Source organism: Cheilinus undulatus, linkage group 5 (assembly GCF_018320785.1).
Source record: "Cheilinus undulatus linkage group 5, ASM1832078v1, whole genome shotgun sequence".
In the NCBI taxonomy this organism is placed as follows: domain Eukaryota; kingdom Metazoa; phylum Chordata; class Actinopteri; order Labriformes; family Labridae; genus Cheilinus; species Cheilinus undulatus.
In genome coordinates this window covers 34,287,825-34,304,978 of record NC_054869.1, presented here as the reverse complement: position 1 = coordinate 34,304,978, position 17,154 = coordinate 34,287,825, and the positions used below count along the sequence as shown (strand labels likewise).

Below are 17,154 nucleotides of genomic sequence, written 5' to 3'. Positions count from 1 at the left end.
CCTTTATAAAGGCAAAGCTGTTCCTGTTGGGAAGAGGCATGGTAATCAATCCAACATTAAGGTTAGAGAGTCAAATCATCCTTTGAAAAATGGACTGACCTTTAGTTTACTGACCTCATAAAGCGACACACTCAGTCATCCTTCACACAGAGGTCAAGCGTTTTTGAAAGAAGGAGCTTCACTCCAACACTTACTTAACAACCTGCTCCACAAATTGCATGCTAGGAAAACATAGAGAGCCACACCCTGGGATTTCAAGCTTGTAATGAATGTCTTCAGCTCCCTCTGCATTTCCTTCTGGCTCCATTCCTTTAATCCGCAACATCTTTGGGGAAAAAAGTGTATTTTGTTCATTTAAAGAAAAGGTATCTTCCTTTCCCAGCTGTATTGTTACTTAAAGTTGTATTTTTGTAAATTTGGCAACATCTGCTAAAGAGTTAAGACAGAAAACTTCGCTATGCTGATTTCCTACTTGATACTTAACATTATCCAGTCACCTGATAAACATCCTCCTGATTAGTGGTCTATTTAAGCTGCAATATTCCCAGTCTGTTCCTATGCTCGGCCTTGACCTTGCACAATACTTTTGCTTTCAACCCACCAGCACTCTGGCATCCACTTTTAGGCTCTGAAGTGGTGTTTGAAGTATTATCTTATCACTCCTCAAATTCTACATGTAAAACAAATCTGCAATAACCATTTTCAAACTGGAGTTGTCTGATCTAATTGTATTCATGCCTTTGTTTTTACTATGCAAATGCCTGAAAATGACTCAAAGAGCAAAAACCAGGGTTGTAAGAACTGTTATGTAACTGAAATCCAGTCCTAAAAGCAGTGAATGTATCAGTAATAGATCTGTTTATATGATCTCTATTATTTTTAAAAAGACAAGAGGATATATTTTCTTTCAAAACCAGCATACTCTCACTTTAAATGTTTTCAAAAGCATAAGGGATGTTAATTGTTAATGCTGCAAAAAAATCCCTTTCATCACACCCTGATCAGGTGTATGAAGTAAAAAGTACCACATAGGAAAGTAACATTATGAACTTTGGCTTTAGCTGGTGTTTGTGCTCACTTTTAATGGGAAACACACGCCAAAAGAACACTTTGTTCCACTCTAACCCACAAAGTCGTGCTTTGGTCACATTTTAGGGTTTCTCAGGATACAGCACCAAAAGAGACTGTAAACAGCAAAGTGTAGTAAACACATTTTGGTCCTTTTCGGGGAGCTTACATTCTCCACAAAGAGGCATCTCCTCTAGATGAGGTGCTAGACACAGGACCAAGATATTTTCTGGAAAAATTCCAGCCCATGGTGAAGAGGAGCAGAAAAATAACAGCAGGAACTCATTTTCTAACAACACATAAAGCTTTGACAGTAAATGCAGCTTCATGTAAAAAACATAGGATCACACAAACTGTGGCTTTTATTTATACTAGATAAATTACACATAAATTAAAATATCTCAAGCCTCTGTGGTTTAAATTAAATCTTACAGCTCATTGAAATCAAAACTCCCAGTCCCTCATTGAAATCAAAACTCCCAGTCCCTGAAAGTAGTAGAAGATTACATGAGACCAATCAATCAAATATTTCCATAATAAAAATATTAACCTTCTGAAAGCATGCTGATTAATGAGCTCATTACTTGGTCTTGGGCTCTTTTTGTGTGAATTACTGTATCAATGTGACGTGGCATTGAGGCAGTCAGCCTGTGGCACTGCTGGGCTGGCGTCCCAATCACTGACTTTTGAAACTCAACAGTTGACTTCAAGCACCCTGGATTCTGTGCCTCTCTGGTCTTCCTCCAAATTCTGTGACCTTGATTTCCAAATCAACTGCAAACTTGACTTTATCTGAAAAACAGGACTTTGGACCACTGAGCAATGCCAAATTTTTCACAGTCCTTTGCAGAACAGCAGGCTGATCGCCTCCATGCCATTCTTCACTGATGCAGTAATTCATGCCAAAGGAGCCAAAAACAAAGTATTGATTCAGTACAAAACTAAGCTTTTCTAGGTCAAGATTTCTGTTATAACTCCTTTTTTGACTAGTCTTATGTAATGTTCTTATATTCTGAGTTACGGGAGTTCTGATTTTTTATGATCTTGAAGCCATTATCATAAAGATTAAAAGTAAAAAAGGCTTGAAATATTTCACTTTGTAATGAATTTAGAAGATATGGAAGTTTCACTTTCTGAATTTAATTACAGAATAAAAAATTTACATTGTATTACATTTTTAGAGGTACCTTACCAATATCACTTAAATACAAAATTTCAGTCTTGAGTCTCTTTGGCTTTACAGTATGTTTCATCCCTCTGATTTTATGAATGAAACTTTTATGTTAGTTGAGCTGTTAGTTTTTTATGTGTCACTGGCATAAACAGGATATATATTTGACTATAAGGAAACGCTGGTGTTAATGCATTCTTAATATTTTCACACTATTTCAACGATGAAACTCTGATTCTCAGAAATGTAAAATGCAACCAGGTTTATTGACAAACACTTTAGAGCAGTGCAGAATGCCCTTTTAAGCCCAACAAAGTGAACATTCAATATCATCAAAGCCTTTTTAAAAATAAAAAAGTAATAAATGATGGAACTAAATTCAGCATTTGATTGAAAAAGTTAAAAGAGCCAATAGAAAAGGACCTTGAAAGGAAGGAAGGAAGTACTTAAAACTGCTCTAGGATTTGGTCTGTCTCTGAGGTTTGATTTATTTTGCCACATAACAGAACTGCATTTAAGAAACTGATCGATGTATTTTAAATGGGACTTGACTGATGTGGCATTAGACTGGAGCCATAAATGTGTAATCTCACACTAAATAAAAAAATAAATGCTTTACAGAAAAAGGTATAAATTAAGGATCTTAGCAATGTTTGGCATTTATGAATGTGTTAGTTTAGATTTTACTTGTATAGTACCTTTAAACCTGCCTTTACTTTGGCTGTAAAGCAACATGTCAGATTGACTTCTCATGTTTTCCCCTTAAGTGAACCAACACAATAAACAAGCCTGAATCCTCGTTTAACTTCTCCTAAAGCTTGAAAGATATACTTAAAAAATATATGTATAAAATCTACATCACAGACATTCCTGAAGTGACCATCAATCTAAAGAAATAACTACATTCACCTGAAGGACAAGGCACAGAGAAGGAGCAGTTAATAATTTCTCTGGTCAGAAGGAATCATTGTCTGACTGCCCTCCCAGACTGACCAGAGACCTGATCTGTTCCAGAGTCTCCCTCCCAAGATAGGCTTTCCCATCTGACCCCTCTGACCCTGACTGACTGACCGTTGTTAGCTTTCCCTGCCCCCTGCTCCCTGACCCCACTGATCCCACAGACCCTGCCCTGTCACTTATAATGTCACTAACACTTGATCTTCCCGACGATCCACCATGAGGCCCGTTGCTATGGGAGGCATGGCTGTTCGCATAGCTCTTGTGGAGGCTGTATCCATTGGAAGCGTTGCTTTTATGAGAGTTGCTGTTGTTCTTTGGTTGGTTTGTTAGAGTCTGAAAAGTTTTACTAATAGAAGCCTTGTCTGGTGATTTTTGGGAACAGGAACTACGCTCAGAGCCAGAGTCATGCTGGGTACCAGGCTTTGAATACTTTTCTGGTTCCTTCTCTTCACCTACACCAGGGCCACCTGCCGATCCTTGAGCCTGATTGAAGGTCAGATCTATCCGCCTGTCAACAGGCAAGGACTCCCTGACAGGAGATGGAGATCTGGGAGTGATGGTGCCAGCAGATTTACCAGTGTGAGTGAGCAGGATGCTGCCTTCCTAAAGACAGAAATTAAGAGGTCAATGAGAGAAATGTAGAAACAAACTATAATAGGAACAAGTAGCATGTGGCACCAGCTATAAGTAAGTTATGTAAGTTGTGCCACCGTTTGGTTGAAACACAGAGATGCAAGGCTCAGCTTAACAAATACAGTGTAACATCCAAACTAACTGGAATGTTGTCGCAGAAACAAGTTTTCAATCCACATGACCAATCAGTGAAAAGCATTTTTAATGCAGTGTTTGCTGCAGTTCTGGATTGTCTGTGAACAGACCAAAAGCTGGCAAATCCATCTTGCAAAGCTCCCGTCTGAATAGTTTGGAGCTGGTTAGAAAGTGACAGGACCAATCAGCGTCGAGGGGCAGTACTTTTGGACGTGGCAGAGTCGTGACGTAAGCAAGCATCAACAGGAGGCCAGTGCAATTATGGTGGAAGAGATTAGCCTGGATGCTGCTATAACGTCAGATTTATCAGAACTTGACGAAATTTCTTCGTTAAAAGAAGAACAAAGAACAGCCCTGAGCTGTTTTCTTTTCAAAAAAAGACACACATCTGGCCTGTCAGGTTAGCTATTTGTTGCATGTCTTCCATTCTTTCTCCCAAAATTTCCTTTTTCTGTCCATCTGTCTTATCAAACGAAGACAAAAGATCAATGACTAAACCAAATCAGTTTTACCCAAACACTTACTGACAGGGTCCCTCCTCAGGGTCTGGGGGCTGAGCTCTACCAAAGTCTTTAAAGACCTGGACTGCACCCCATTTTACAGTTAACTCTCTCCATTATATTGAGAAGTCTTTGTTCTGTTTTCTTAATAATACACCACAGTTATCATGATAGCTTCAACAAATATTGTGGCGACCATTTTCTGCTTCTATATCTCTTTTTAGGCATGTGCTTCCCAAATCATGTCTGATCAATTTATTTTACCTCAGGTGAACTCCAATCAAGGTGTAGAAACATCTCATCATGACTGAGAGAAATTGGAAAAACATGAGCTAAATTTCAATGTCTTATCCAAGTTTTTTTTTCATTTTTTATAAATCTGTTAAAATGTCTAAATCTGTTTTCCCCTTTTCATGATTGGTTACTGAGTGTAGATTTTTGAGAATAACAATTATTTTTTTCAATGTAAGATCAGGCTGCAACATAGCAAAATTGAAAAAAAAAAAGTGAAGGGGGTCTGAATACTTTCTGAATGCACTGTATAAAGTTTTTAATTTCTACTTAATGCTGTTCAAAAGTGATTTTGCTTTCATGGTACAACATGCCATATGCAAACGTAATGTCTTTAAATCTGGGTTCATTTTCTGATACTGTGATCACATCACACAAATCACATACATTTCCCTTAAAATTCTCTGTTGTCCCTTACCAGAAATGGCGCATCGGTTTTCGCCCGGACATCCAAATACTCCCCTCGGTCCGGTGATTCTGCACTGCCTAAACCTGGTCTGACTGTAGAGGAAAGTTGAGGTCTGCCTGGAGGGTGAAAATCTGATTTCTCAATTCCAGCCATTGATGCAAGTTGACCTAGGCTGAAAAAAAAACAACGGCAAGCCCAAAGTATATTGAACGTATGAATCATAGGATATGGTACTAAATAAAGCAGTTTCCTCTTTTCTAGAGCTATGTCACTGAGATTCTGCTTACACTGAGATAACATTACTAGAGCATACAATAATTTCACTGATAAAAGGATGGGAAGGCATCTTTAGAAACATGATTTTTCTGTTGTGCTGACTGCTACTCTTTAAACAGTAGACAGAACACGTGTACTGGAATTGCACTGGAGTGAAGACAAGGACTTCAAGCATATTGGTTTGATTGTTTCCACTTGGTAAAATAATAAAATAATAGTTAGTAGGAGGAATGAATGAGTCAGAGTGAAAGGTGAATTTAACTCTTAAATAAACTCCCAAAGCCACTAACGAAGAATTTACTGCAGGGTGTATGTCAAGACAAAAAAAAAGAGATTTACACTGTAAGTGGAATTTGCTTCACACCTTGGTTAAAAACTACTCAGCATCTTTGAGTTTAAAATAAAGTGAACAATCAAAGATAAATATTTTGAGCAAAAAGGGGGTATGGACCTCATGACAAAATCAAAGCTGTTTTGTCACAGTGAAACTGGACTGGGCTCGGTACCAGGTTTCCAAAAGCTGGAAGGCAGCAGAACGAAACAAAAACACTTTTGTTGTAAAAGGGCATCTCAGAATGAAACCGAAATCAAACAGACATTTACGGTTACAAGTCCATTTAAAAAAACAGCCCAGCATTTTGAGGAAAACACCAGTGCCAACCTACGGTGTATTCAGTCACATCTCATCTAATCTCAGTCCATACAACACCCTTAATGTTTTTATAAGATTTGATTATACATAATGCAGTAAAGTATAATGGATTTCACCTATACATCTGAAAGTGGTGCTCCACACCTTGCCAGATGCCATGATGCAATTCTTGTGGCATTTAAATATATGCATAGAAACTAAATTTAATGAAGTGACATTCGTCAAGAGGGGATAATTAAATAGTTAGATTAAATTCAAGTTACTATCTGTGGGGTTCCTGTCAGAATGAAACTATTTTGACACTCAAGGTGTTTAAAAGAAGGGAACGTCAATTCATCCCAAATCACTGAATGAAAAACTAGAATGAGTAGACAAATAGAATGAAACCGAAAGTCTTACCATGAATAAACACCCCCTTTTCACCACCTATCACCAGCACTGAAGTGGCACAAGCAAGGCAACAAGACAAATGCTGTTCTGTCCAGTCTTACCAAAACCCACCCAGCATCTTTTAGGAGATCCAGGAAAGCATGGAACTTGGTGAATGAGCTCTCAATACTCTCAAGCACAGCCTCGTCCTCCAGAGCACCAAAAGCAGGTCGCGCTGATGAGGAGCCTGCTGCTGCAAGCGCCTCTGACAGGGAGAGATTGTTTTCACGAAGACGGATGTTCTCCATCTCAAACTGATTGAAAATGGAAAAAGAAAAAGTGTCAGGGTAGTTAGTTTGAAGGCACTCAATCAAATATTAGGTTGAACTGTTAAAAAAGTTTTGACACAGTTAACATTCAGAGAACGTCACCTCTTCAACAATCAAATGAGCTTCCTTTCATTTCAGGCCAAACTTAAAGAAATGCTTTATTATGAGTAATAACCATAATAACTTTCAAACACACTTCAATTAGGCTGACTTAAAATGATGTAAGTCTAGAATAAATTAGTTTCTTTGTCACAGCATACAATATAGAGAAAATCTCTAAACTAAAGCCTCTATAGTACAAAATCCTTTGCAGCCAGAGTGAAATCCTTTGCTTTCACAGGAAAATGCCAACTGATGAGCACAGTGGAAAAACTTAGCAGAAGAAAAGAAAAACTAATAACAGACAGAAAACTGGTATGCAAGTTTCTTGGAGACTTTCCTAACCTCCATGAGCTTTGACTCTGCTCTTAGTCTGGCCCTTCGCTCCTCTGCCAGCCTCAGACGACACTCTTTTAGCTCCATCTGCAGGGCATGCATAGCAGCACACACACAGATAAAAAGCATGAAACTGCTTATAAGTATCCCGATGAAGTAAAAAAAAAATATTGATCATGTTTAATACTTGACAAGTTGAAGTTTAAGAAGTTGCTAAATGAAACCAACCTGCATATGTGTAAACTCCCGTTCTGAAATCCCGTCCTGAGGTAGAGATGGTTTCTGTTCCACTTCCACCACAATTTCTTCCTCTTCTTCTTCTATATCTCCCTCTGAATTTGACTCCATGGTACCCTTCACAGTAGCTGCACCCTAATTTCAACAAAACTGTGTGAGATGAAAGCCTTGCTTGCAAGTGTGACTTTTTTGGTCATAGCCACATTTTATGTTCTACACCAAAAAGTTTGAGCAACAACAAAAATAATTTAAAGTTATTCCTACCCATATTTGACACATAAATAAAGCCCACTCACCTGAAAGCTTTGATCAATCACACTGACTCCAGGAGGCATACCTCTGTCACAAAAGGATCCAAAACAATAAGCACAAATGCCAAAATATCCATTCAATTTAACAGCAAACACTAAAATACATACATATATTTTGATCAAATCATTTGTCTTTATCAAGTCTTTCACATAACAAATAAACTTCCTTACAACTAGAGATGGAAAAATATGTTTTTAATAAAGTATCTCCTCACCTCTGGCGTCCAGCTCTTGCAGCAGCATGCCGAGGAACGCCTGAAATCCACCCTCCAGTGGACGTTCCTTTATAAGGGGCTGCAGCAGAGAAAAAAACACATAAAAAGTATTTAACTTGCCAGCAGAGAGCTTTAGGACAATACATTTGTGTTAGGTAGCATTTATGATTGTTTTTGAATGAGGGCACACTGCATTCGGGAAAAGGCACTAGAAAGCAGGTTAGTGAATGAATCAGTTTCAGTGATAAATGTCTTCATTCCTTATAATGGACGCAGGGACATATATTGAAGTACTATAAACTATTAAACATATACCTTACAGGAAAAAAGATATTAAGATACTGTTTGTTCAGGGGGTATTTGATTTAGATCTGTGGAGATAACCGTAGTCATTACACTTTTTTCCATTTGGTTCTAGATCTAACAGTATTTCAAATACTAATTTTGGTGTCAGGTAATTAAACCTAACACAAAATGTAAGAAAATTGTGCATGGTAGATTATTTCTCTGTAACAATGCTTCTTGGCAATAAATCTCATACCACTGGAAAGCCTGTTTTTTTCCTTTTGAATGGTGCCAAATTTGTAAGGAGCATGCATTTGTGGGATGAGCAGCAGAGCTGAGTATGTGGGTTACACCAATGAAAAATCAGCCAAATCTTCTCAGCCAATGCCAAACAGCTTATTCTACCATTGACTCTTGTTTGATGTTATTTGGTGGAACATAGCTGTAACCAGTTGCCAATCAGGCACTTGGTTGTCAGCACCTTGGGGTACGAAAACTCAAAACAAGAATCAACAGCAACAGCAAAATTGTTTGGAATTTCCACAAAGATTTGGCCAATTTTTAATGGGCAAAACTCGAAATAAAGAGACTTTCCAACAATTCAAGACTTATAGCCAAGAAGCATTGTTACAAAAGAAATAACCTACCAGACACAAATTTACTTAATTTTGCACTAAGTTTAATTTTATTTAAATCAAGCTAGAATTGTTTTCAGAATTAAAGTTAACTTTCTAATATAGCCATCAAACTATATCAATCTGTCAGAAATCATTTGCAAGTTTCCTTTCAGTTGAGTTGAATGGACTTACAAATTATGAGAAGAATTGAATGAATACAGTTCTTACCAGTTCTCAAGATGACTTAAAAGCCAAAAGTGAGAAGTCAAAAAACAGACAGTATGAGTGCGAGATTATAGGACACTAATTCAAACAGATTCAAAGGCACTACATGGTATGTTGTTTTTAGAAAAAAATTAAGGGTTAAGAATCTGTCTTTCAACAACACCCAAACGCCAAATCGTGGTATTTTTGTCTAAAACATGGAGACTAAATTTCTTTGCACACTGAGACCTTTTCTGAAAATTTGTTAACTGATTACAAACATCACACACAGAAACCTTGCACACCTCCAGCCTGTGGCATTTATTTTTTTATTCACTGCAAAAATTTGCAGAACTAAAGAAAATGATCTTACACTGCCAAGACATAAAGCAATTGAGATTATTTGGTTGAATTTTCAATTTTTGAAAAAAGTAAGCCTTTGGACCAACCACTGCTGACAGAGCCCATCAAATAATACGGTGATTTGCACAGGGTTGTGTGATGCAGTGCTGTGCTAAATTCTACAAAGCTTGTTGGAGAAAGAATGCATCTTTTAAGGTCAGTCTTTGTTGTTTTATGTGGCTTTACCACGTTCCACATTATTATGCAAACGACATTTTTCTCTGATTTTCTAAATATAAATGCAAATGACAGTCATAATATTTTTCAAGTCATCAACAGTTAGAGTATAATTCAAATGTTTTTCAACAAACTTCATAATGATAACTATTTTTTTTTTTAATAAAATCCTCAAAATGCACTTTTCCACATGCATTATTAAGCAGGCCACAGGTTTCAGCAATATGGGAAAGAAAAAGGATCTCTCTGCTGCTGAAAAGTGTCAAATAGTGTAATGCCCTGGACAAGGAATGAAAACATTAGATATCTCAGGAAAAATTAAGCATGATCATCGTACTGTGAAGAAATCTGTAGCTGATTCAGAGCATAGACGGGTTTGTGCAGATAAAGACATAATAAGGAAGGTTTCTGACGGACAAATACATCAGATTAAGAGAGCAGATGCTAAAATGCCATTACAAAGCAGCAAAAAAGTATTTGAAGCTGCTGGTGCCTCTGGAGTTCCACCAACCTCAAGGTGTAGGATCCTCCAGAGGCTTGCAGTCGTGTATAAACCTACTATTCAGCCACCCCTCACCAGTGCTCACAAGCAGAAACGGTTGCAGTGGGCCCAGAAATACATGAAGACTCCTTTTCAAACAGTCTTGTTAACTGATGAGTGCCGTGCAACCCTGGATGGTCCAGATGAAGGAGTAGTGGATGGTTGGTGGATGGCCACCATGTCCCAATGAGGCCGGGAAGTCAACAAGGAGGGGTTGGAGTCATGTTTGGGCTAGAATCATGAGGAGAGAGCTGATAGGCCCCTTTAGTGTCCCTGAAGGTGTGAAAATGACCTCGGCAAAGTATATAGAGTTTCTGACTGACCACTTTCTTCCATGGTACAAAAAGAGAATAGTGCCTTCTAGCAAAATTTTCTTCAAGCATGACAATGCTCCATCTCATACTGTAAAGAATACCTCTGTGTCATTGGCTGCTATGGGCATAAAAGAAGAGAAACTCATGGTGTGGCCCCCATCCTCCCCTGACTTCAACCCTACTGAGAACCTTTGGAGCATCCTCAAGCTAAAGATCTATGAGGGTGGGAGGCAGTTCACATCAAAACAGCAGCTCTGGGAGGATATTCTGACATCCTGCAAAAAAAAAAATTCTAGCAGAAACTCTCCAAAAACTCACAAGTTCAATGGATGCAAGAATAGTGAAGGTGATATCAAAGAAGGGCTCCTATGTTAACATGGAACTTGTCCTGTTAAGATGTTTTTGATTGAAATAGCTTTGATTTCAATAAATATGACCCCCTGATGCTGCAATTTCTACAAATGACCATTTTCAGTTCTTTACAACCTATAAAATGTTTTAAAAAGCTGTTGTGCTTAATAATGTGGAAAAGTGCATTTTGAGGTTTTTATTTTTAAAAAAATAATTTTTGTCATTATGAAGTTTGTTCAAAAACATTTGAATTATGCTCTAATGGCTGATGACTTGAAAAATATTCTGACTGTCATTTGCATTAATATTTAAGAAATTCAGAGAAAAATATCATTTGCATAATAATGTGGAACGCAGTGTAGATAGAACTTTGGCCCTAATCTGTTTGGTGCCATGTTTGAAGTCCACAGAATGCTCTTTAGAGATTTTCAATGTAAAGAAAGAGACAGAAAGAAAGGAAGCTACTGCCACTACTGAAAAATGATGACTTATTGTTTCAGAGTTGGTGTGTAAGCATGACTGACACAAGATGAAATGATATTACTTTTTAAACACATGGCAATTAAAGACAAAAAATGTACTCAGTGTGCAAACATTTTCACAGTTAATTTAATAAAAAGGTGCCTATGTTTAATGTTAGACTGTGCAAAAATATGAAAGAATTATACACATACCTATCCTTACTGTAGTTTTCCTTCTGACAGCAATTGGCTGTGAACGCCTTCTTGGACCAGATGTTCTCTGTGGCTCTGTGGTTGCAGGCTTGATCCAGCAGTACTACACGACAGTATAAATTAAGAAAAAAATACAAATTATACAGTATGTTAATGTATGGTTTAGGTATTTTTTTCCTAGGACTATAAGTGATCATATAAGTCGCAGACACTCACCTCTGGTGTCTGACCAGCATTCATTAAAACTTTCTCTAATAGAGTTTTAATGAGGACCTTGTCTGTAAAACAAACCAAAAAAAAAAAAAGAATTGCAAAGAAGCATGGTTTTTGAAGAGATGAATGTTTTCTTTTGTTAGATGTTTCTGAAGTTAATATGTCATATAACAACTGCATGAAGATTTGCCTAGGATTAGCATGCACAGTGGACACAGCTAAAAATATATATCTATACTGCATGTGAGATACCATACTGCTTTGTAGTGTGATAAACCTGAGGCATTATCTTGGTTTTGGTTGAGTTTCTTCTTACCCACTAAAGGGTTGCTTCGTATATCCAGGACACAAAGAGTAGTATTCGTTTTCAAGGCTTCCAACAAACGACCAGCTCCCTCATTGGACAGACCACACCTCTGCAGATCCACAGCTGTTCAACAAGGAACAAAATAGTTACTCAAAGCATGAGCTAATTTACGCTTTACAGTGTCCCTTAAACACCCACTCACCTTTAACCCAGAGGTCCTCAGCTAGTTCGTTTGCGAGAGCAGCGGCTCCCCGGTCTCCAATCAAAGTGTTACAGTTAAGGGTGACTCGGCGGAGTCCTCTCATTCCTTCAAACTGTGGCTGTCGGTACCTCAGAGACTCTGCCCATGCAGTACCATGCCTCTGCATGCCCTGATGCTAAGAAATATATTAATTTCATATAAAACATTGTATAGAAGTATTTTCTAATGCAGTTAATTTTTTTTAAATATGGTCTGTCTTTAAAAAATTAAATCCGATACCTTGATGATGTTTGCCATGTGCTCAGCCCCTCTCCAGGTGAGATTACATCCTGTAAAATCTACCATCCTGATGCTCGTAGAATACTTAACACTTTGACAAATGACTGAAACAAAAAACAAAAAGGATATTTTCAAGACATGCGTACATAAAAAGAAAGGGAGTGTCCTAAAAGATTAAATAGCACTGTTGAAAAACAAACCTTCTAAGCCTTCATCACTAATGGGACAGTTAGCCAGGGATACATTTTCCAAGGAAACACTTTTTGCCAAACCCTAGAACAGAAAATATAAAGCTAATTTTCTTTTCTTAACAGCTTTTTTTCTGTTTTAACTCAACTTTTTTTAACATGACAGCTGATAAAATCAGTGTTCACCCATGATTTATATCTCATATATCCATTATTTATATTTACTCTCTCAAAATCACGGCATTCATTTGGTTATTAATTGTTGTCTTGTTTGGTTATTATTTGTTTTGTTTTTACCTTTGTCAAGGTGATGAGGTCCCGCTCTCTCAGCGGAAGTCCATTAAGCTGCAGAGTCTTGAGGTTAGGAGAAATACTCAGACACTCTCTCAGGGCCTTGCACAACTTAAATGTCATGTCCTTGGAGCGGATGGCTGGAATCTTCTTCTTGAAGTTAGACTTTAGATACCATCTATCTGAAAAGTGCAAAACTTGTTCATTGTGAAAGTTAACATTGACGTTCTTGTACTTGTTTCTATTTGAGAGGTTGTAACTCTTGGAAGAAACTGGTAATACTTCTTTTTTGACTGTTTCTACATGTACAAGGACTATTTTCTGTCTTACCTGTATCCCCAGAGCCCAGACTAGATTGATATGTGCTGCTAATTGCAATATGGTGCAGATGTTTATTGATGCAAATAGCGCTGAGAATGGGTGGCCAGTCTGTGAGTTTGACCCTGTCGCCGTTAAAGTCCAACATCCCTTTGTCAAGCTTTATCTTCACAGCTGGGAGAGGGACAGACTCCTGTCTGGCACAGGCAAAGTCATAGTATGCCATAAAGTCCTGGGCCCCCCGCCGCCGAATATGAGCGCTGTCTTGAACCATCTTTGACCTGGGAATGGACATACTTAAGAATCATGCGAAGAAAATCATGCATAGTCAAAATAATCTAATCTCAGTATGGCTATGAGATCTTATATATTCCAGTAATAAAATGCATACATATTTTTTACAATAATACTTTATTTCTACAGGCATTTTTTTGTATTATACTATCCATTTTCAATTATAATTCTTGACAAAATTCTTGCCTGCTGGATATATTATATATATTATTTTTGTTTTTAGTTTGATCTGCATGCACGACTATACAAATGAGAATTGCTTGTCTATCAAAAACAAGTAGGCATTTGACCTAGTTCTGAAGTCTTTAGTAACTAGTATTTTAAGGACAAATGCACAATTTGGTCACATTTCTACTATTTTTAGCACAGAAACTGTTAAAATTCACACACTGTAGATAATATGTACATACTACTGACTAAAACAGAAACATTTCAGATGAGTATGGATTTAACAGGTAGCTCTAAGGATCAAAAATTACATACATTTAAATTGATCTTAGCACAAAAAAATTGTACAAGATGTAATGTGACCAACAGCATTCACTTGAAACGTGTATATATACACCCATCGTGGGCCACTTCATGGGTATACCTATTCAGCTGCTCATATACAGGTATCTAATCAGCTAATCACACAGCAGCAACCAGTGCTTTAGGCATGCAGACATGGTCAAGATGATCTGCTTAAGTTCAGATGGAGCATCAGAATTGGAAAAAAGGGTAAGTCAAGCAACTTTAAAGGGGACATAACTGATGTTCTGGAAGGTGTTAATGTTGTTTGTGTTCAGGCCAAATTCTGACTTCATGATTCAAAACTTGTAGCAGATATTCAATCAATCAAACTTTATTTATAAAGCACTTTTCATACATAACATGTAACTCAAAGTGCTTTACATAGACAAATAAAAACATTACCTCAAACCCACCCACCAACCCCCACCTTTTGCTTAACATAGACAATTAAAGTCATTCCCGCACATCCACACACCTGCAACCACCCTGTACCACTATCAGCCACCCCACAGACAACAGTTACATGTACACCCACTCATCACACACGTACGTACTGTTTCACTCATACACAAACATGCACACACACACACTAAAATAGTGGACATTAGGCTGAGTACAGATACAGACAGTGGGACTAATCAGAGCAGGCAGGTTTTTCCAGTCTTCTATTGTCCAATTTTGACGAGCCCTACAAACTGTAGCCTCAGTTTCCTGTTATTAACTGACAGGAGTGGCACCCAGTTTGGTCTCCCGCTGCTGTAGTCCATCTGCTTCAGGGTTAAACATGCTGTGCATTCAGAGATGCCCTTTTTTACACTTCAACAGTAACAAGTGATTATTTAAGTTATTGTTGCGTTTCTATCAGCTCGAACCAGCCTGGCCATTCTCCTCTGACCTCTGCCATCAATAGTGCAAGTATTTATTGCAAACCCTAGTAATGGTCGTAAGTGAAAATCCCCTAGATCAGCAGCTTGTGAAATACTCACACTACCAAAAACCATTCCACAATCACAGTCACTTCATTCATCTTTCTTCTCCATTATGATCCTCGGTCTGAGTTTCAGCATATCATCTTGATCATGTCTACATGTCTACAGTAAATACATTGTTGCTGCCATGTGAATGGCTGATAAGATGTTTTGGTTAATGAGGGGACCGATTAGTTTATGTGTCAAGAGACCTCTGTTAACAAATCAATATGCAAAGTACATCATACCATAGTAAATTCAATGCCATTATTTAAAACAAATTTGTACTAAGGGCCACGTTAGGTATAGCCTATTCAACTTCAAGCAATGAGTCAGGGCTGCAACATTTATGAACAAGGGTCAACTGCTGCCAGCTGCTATGATTTTGGGGTTCTACATTTTTGCACTGTTTATCAAAAATTATAACCCAAGTGGGAATATTACTATTATATGGAGAAATAATTTAAACTGTAAAACGCTGATCTCAGGAACAGATGACCAGAGAGGACTACAAACACTATACAGCAAACACTTTAACTGTTACCATTAAGTGACTTCATCTTCCTTCGTCCTCCATTGCAAACCTACTGGGTCGCACATTTACGTGTAATGCCTTAGCGCTGCCACGACTGTTTTATTAGAGGACAACCAGGTATTTGGGCTTTTAACATATATAGAAATTAGGTTAAACTGTGCAGTGCACTGTTTATCCTGTCAACGACAATGGCGTTAGCAAGCTAAGCTCCTAGCAACCATTGGTCGTGAAGGAGAGTGGTTCGCTCTAATACCCTCTCTAGACTAGCTGTTTTTCAGCCTTACTCTTATGCCTGAATAAACCACAAAGAACTAAATGAAGGTGATGCAACTTACCGTCAACGTACAGCCGACGGCTCTATTTTCGTTTCGGTGTTGTTCTGGAGTTCATTGATGAGTGTCTGACAACTTCTGCGGTATGTTATTGTTAGCAATATTTACAACCGCTCAAAAGTGGCGCTGTTGTGCCAGTCACGCCCTGCCCCCTTTGCTTCCTCACTTCTATCTTTATGGTGCATTGAGTTCACTGCCGCCACCTATCGATGTGGAGTATCAACTAACTACTTACCAGTTGTAAAAAAACAAACACTGAGTAAACCCCTGAAGTAAATATATCTATAAAATTACAGTCAAATAACAGAATAAAATTTTATAAAGTACAGTTGCAAGAGGTCCAGTTGATATAAGTCAAGAATTTCCAAGAATCCCATAGCAAGGCACCTCCTTTTTCTATCTTTTAGACTGAGAAAATATTTTCAATTAATTTTAAATATTACAAAATTTAAAGTGACTTAAAAAATCTATATTTGTTGATACAGTCTTTACCTATAGTAAAAACAGTTTTTTTCATAACCATTCAACCTTTTCGTCCCTTGAAAAGATACCAAACTTCACCATATGATATTCATAAACAGGTTCAACATGTTTTGTACTTAACTTTTTATGAATTCTGTCCCAAATAATTCTTCACGGTGTCCCAAACATAAAACAGATGGTCTTGAGATCTGATATCTACATGAAAAAAAAAACAGACATTCATTTCTATCCAAATTAAACCTTATTCTTAAGAATTCCCTTTGCATAAAGATATTAAGCTTAATTGTTTTAAATTAACCTCTTTCATCTCTGGTAAAAAAAAGTAAAGACAGATATCTTGTCCGTACTTTGAACAAGTCTAATTTTGAGATCACCTGAAGTGAAACATTTCATCAGCATGGCTTCAAATATTGCCATCTTTATCCATCAAATGTACAACAGCCCAAAATAACTTATCCATTCCATCTTTATGAAATAAAGATTTCATTAAAAAAATATACACCTGTTGTTCCAGATGATGGTTTTATGTGGACTAAAAATTTTGCTGTAAAGCATATTCCTAAACTGTAGTACCTGTACGTGAAAGTCTGATAACATAAGAGGTCATTTTAAGGGATCAAAAAAATGCTTTAAAAAAATCGAAGTGAATGCAGAAGTGAATGGTCCTTAGCTCAG

At 37.5% G+C, this 17,154-nt stretch overlaps 1 protein-coding gene across 1 annotated transcript; it reads right to left on the bottom strand.

The window, feature by feature from the left end:
* Positions 1-2,037: 2,037 nt before the first annotated feature.
* Positions 2,038-16,134, bottom strand: cep78 (centrosomal protein 78). The gene is made up of 16 exons (XM_041788641.1): positions 16,000-16,134; positions 13,367-13,635; positions 13,043-13,218; positions 12,758-12,830; positions 12,558-12,661; positions 12,279-12,453; positions 12,086-12,199; positions 11,773-11,834; positions 11,557-11,659; positions 7,992-8,070; positions 7,762-7,804; positions 7,457-7,600; positions 7,238-7,315; positions 6,597-6,778; positions 5,177-5,339; positions 2,038-3,802 (listed from the first exon to the last, which is right to left on the bottom strand). Exons 2-16 carry the CDS (start codon positions 13,626-13,628, stop codon positions 3,194-3,196), a joined length of 2,367 nt encoding a protein of 788 aa, XP_041644575.1. The 5' UTR covers positions 13,629-13,635; positions 16,000-16,134; the 3' UTR covers positions 2,038-3,193.
* Positions 16,135-17,154: the final 1,020 nt, after the last annotated feature.

Coding starts and splice junctions, on each gene's coding strand:
- cep78 (XM_041788641.1), bottom strand. CDS start 13,628: ATGGTTCAAGACAGCGCTCATATTCGGCGGCGGGGGGCCCAGGACTTT. Junction 12,454..12,557: donor ACATGGCAAACATCATCAAG/GTATCGGATTTA, acceptor TATATTTCTTAG/CATCAGGGCATGCAGAGGCA. Junction 7,805..7,991: donor GCAAGAGCTGGACGCCAGAG/GTGAGGAGATAC, acceptor CTTTTGTGACAG/AGGTATGCCTCCTGGAGTCA.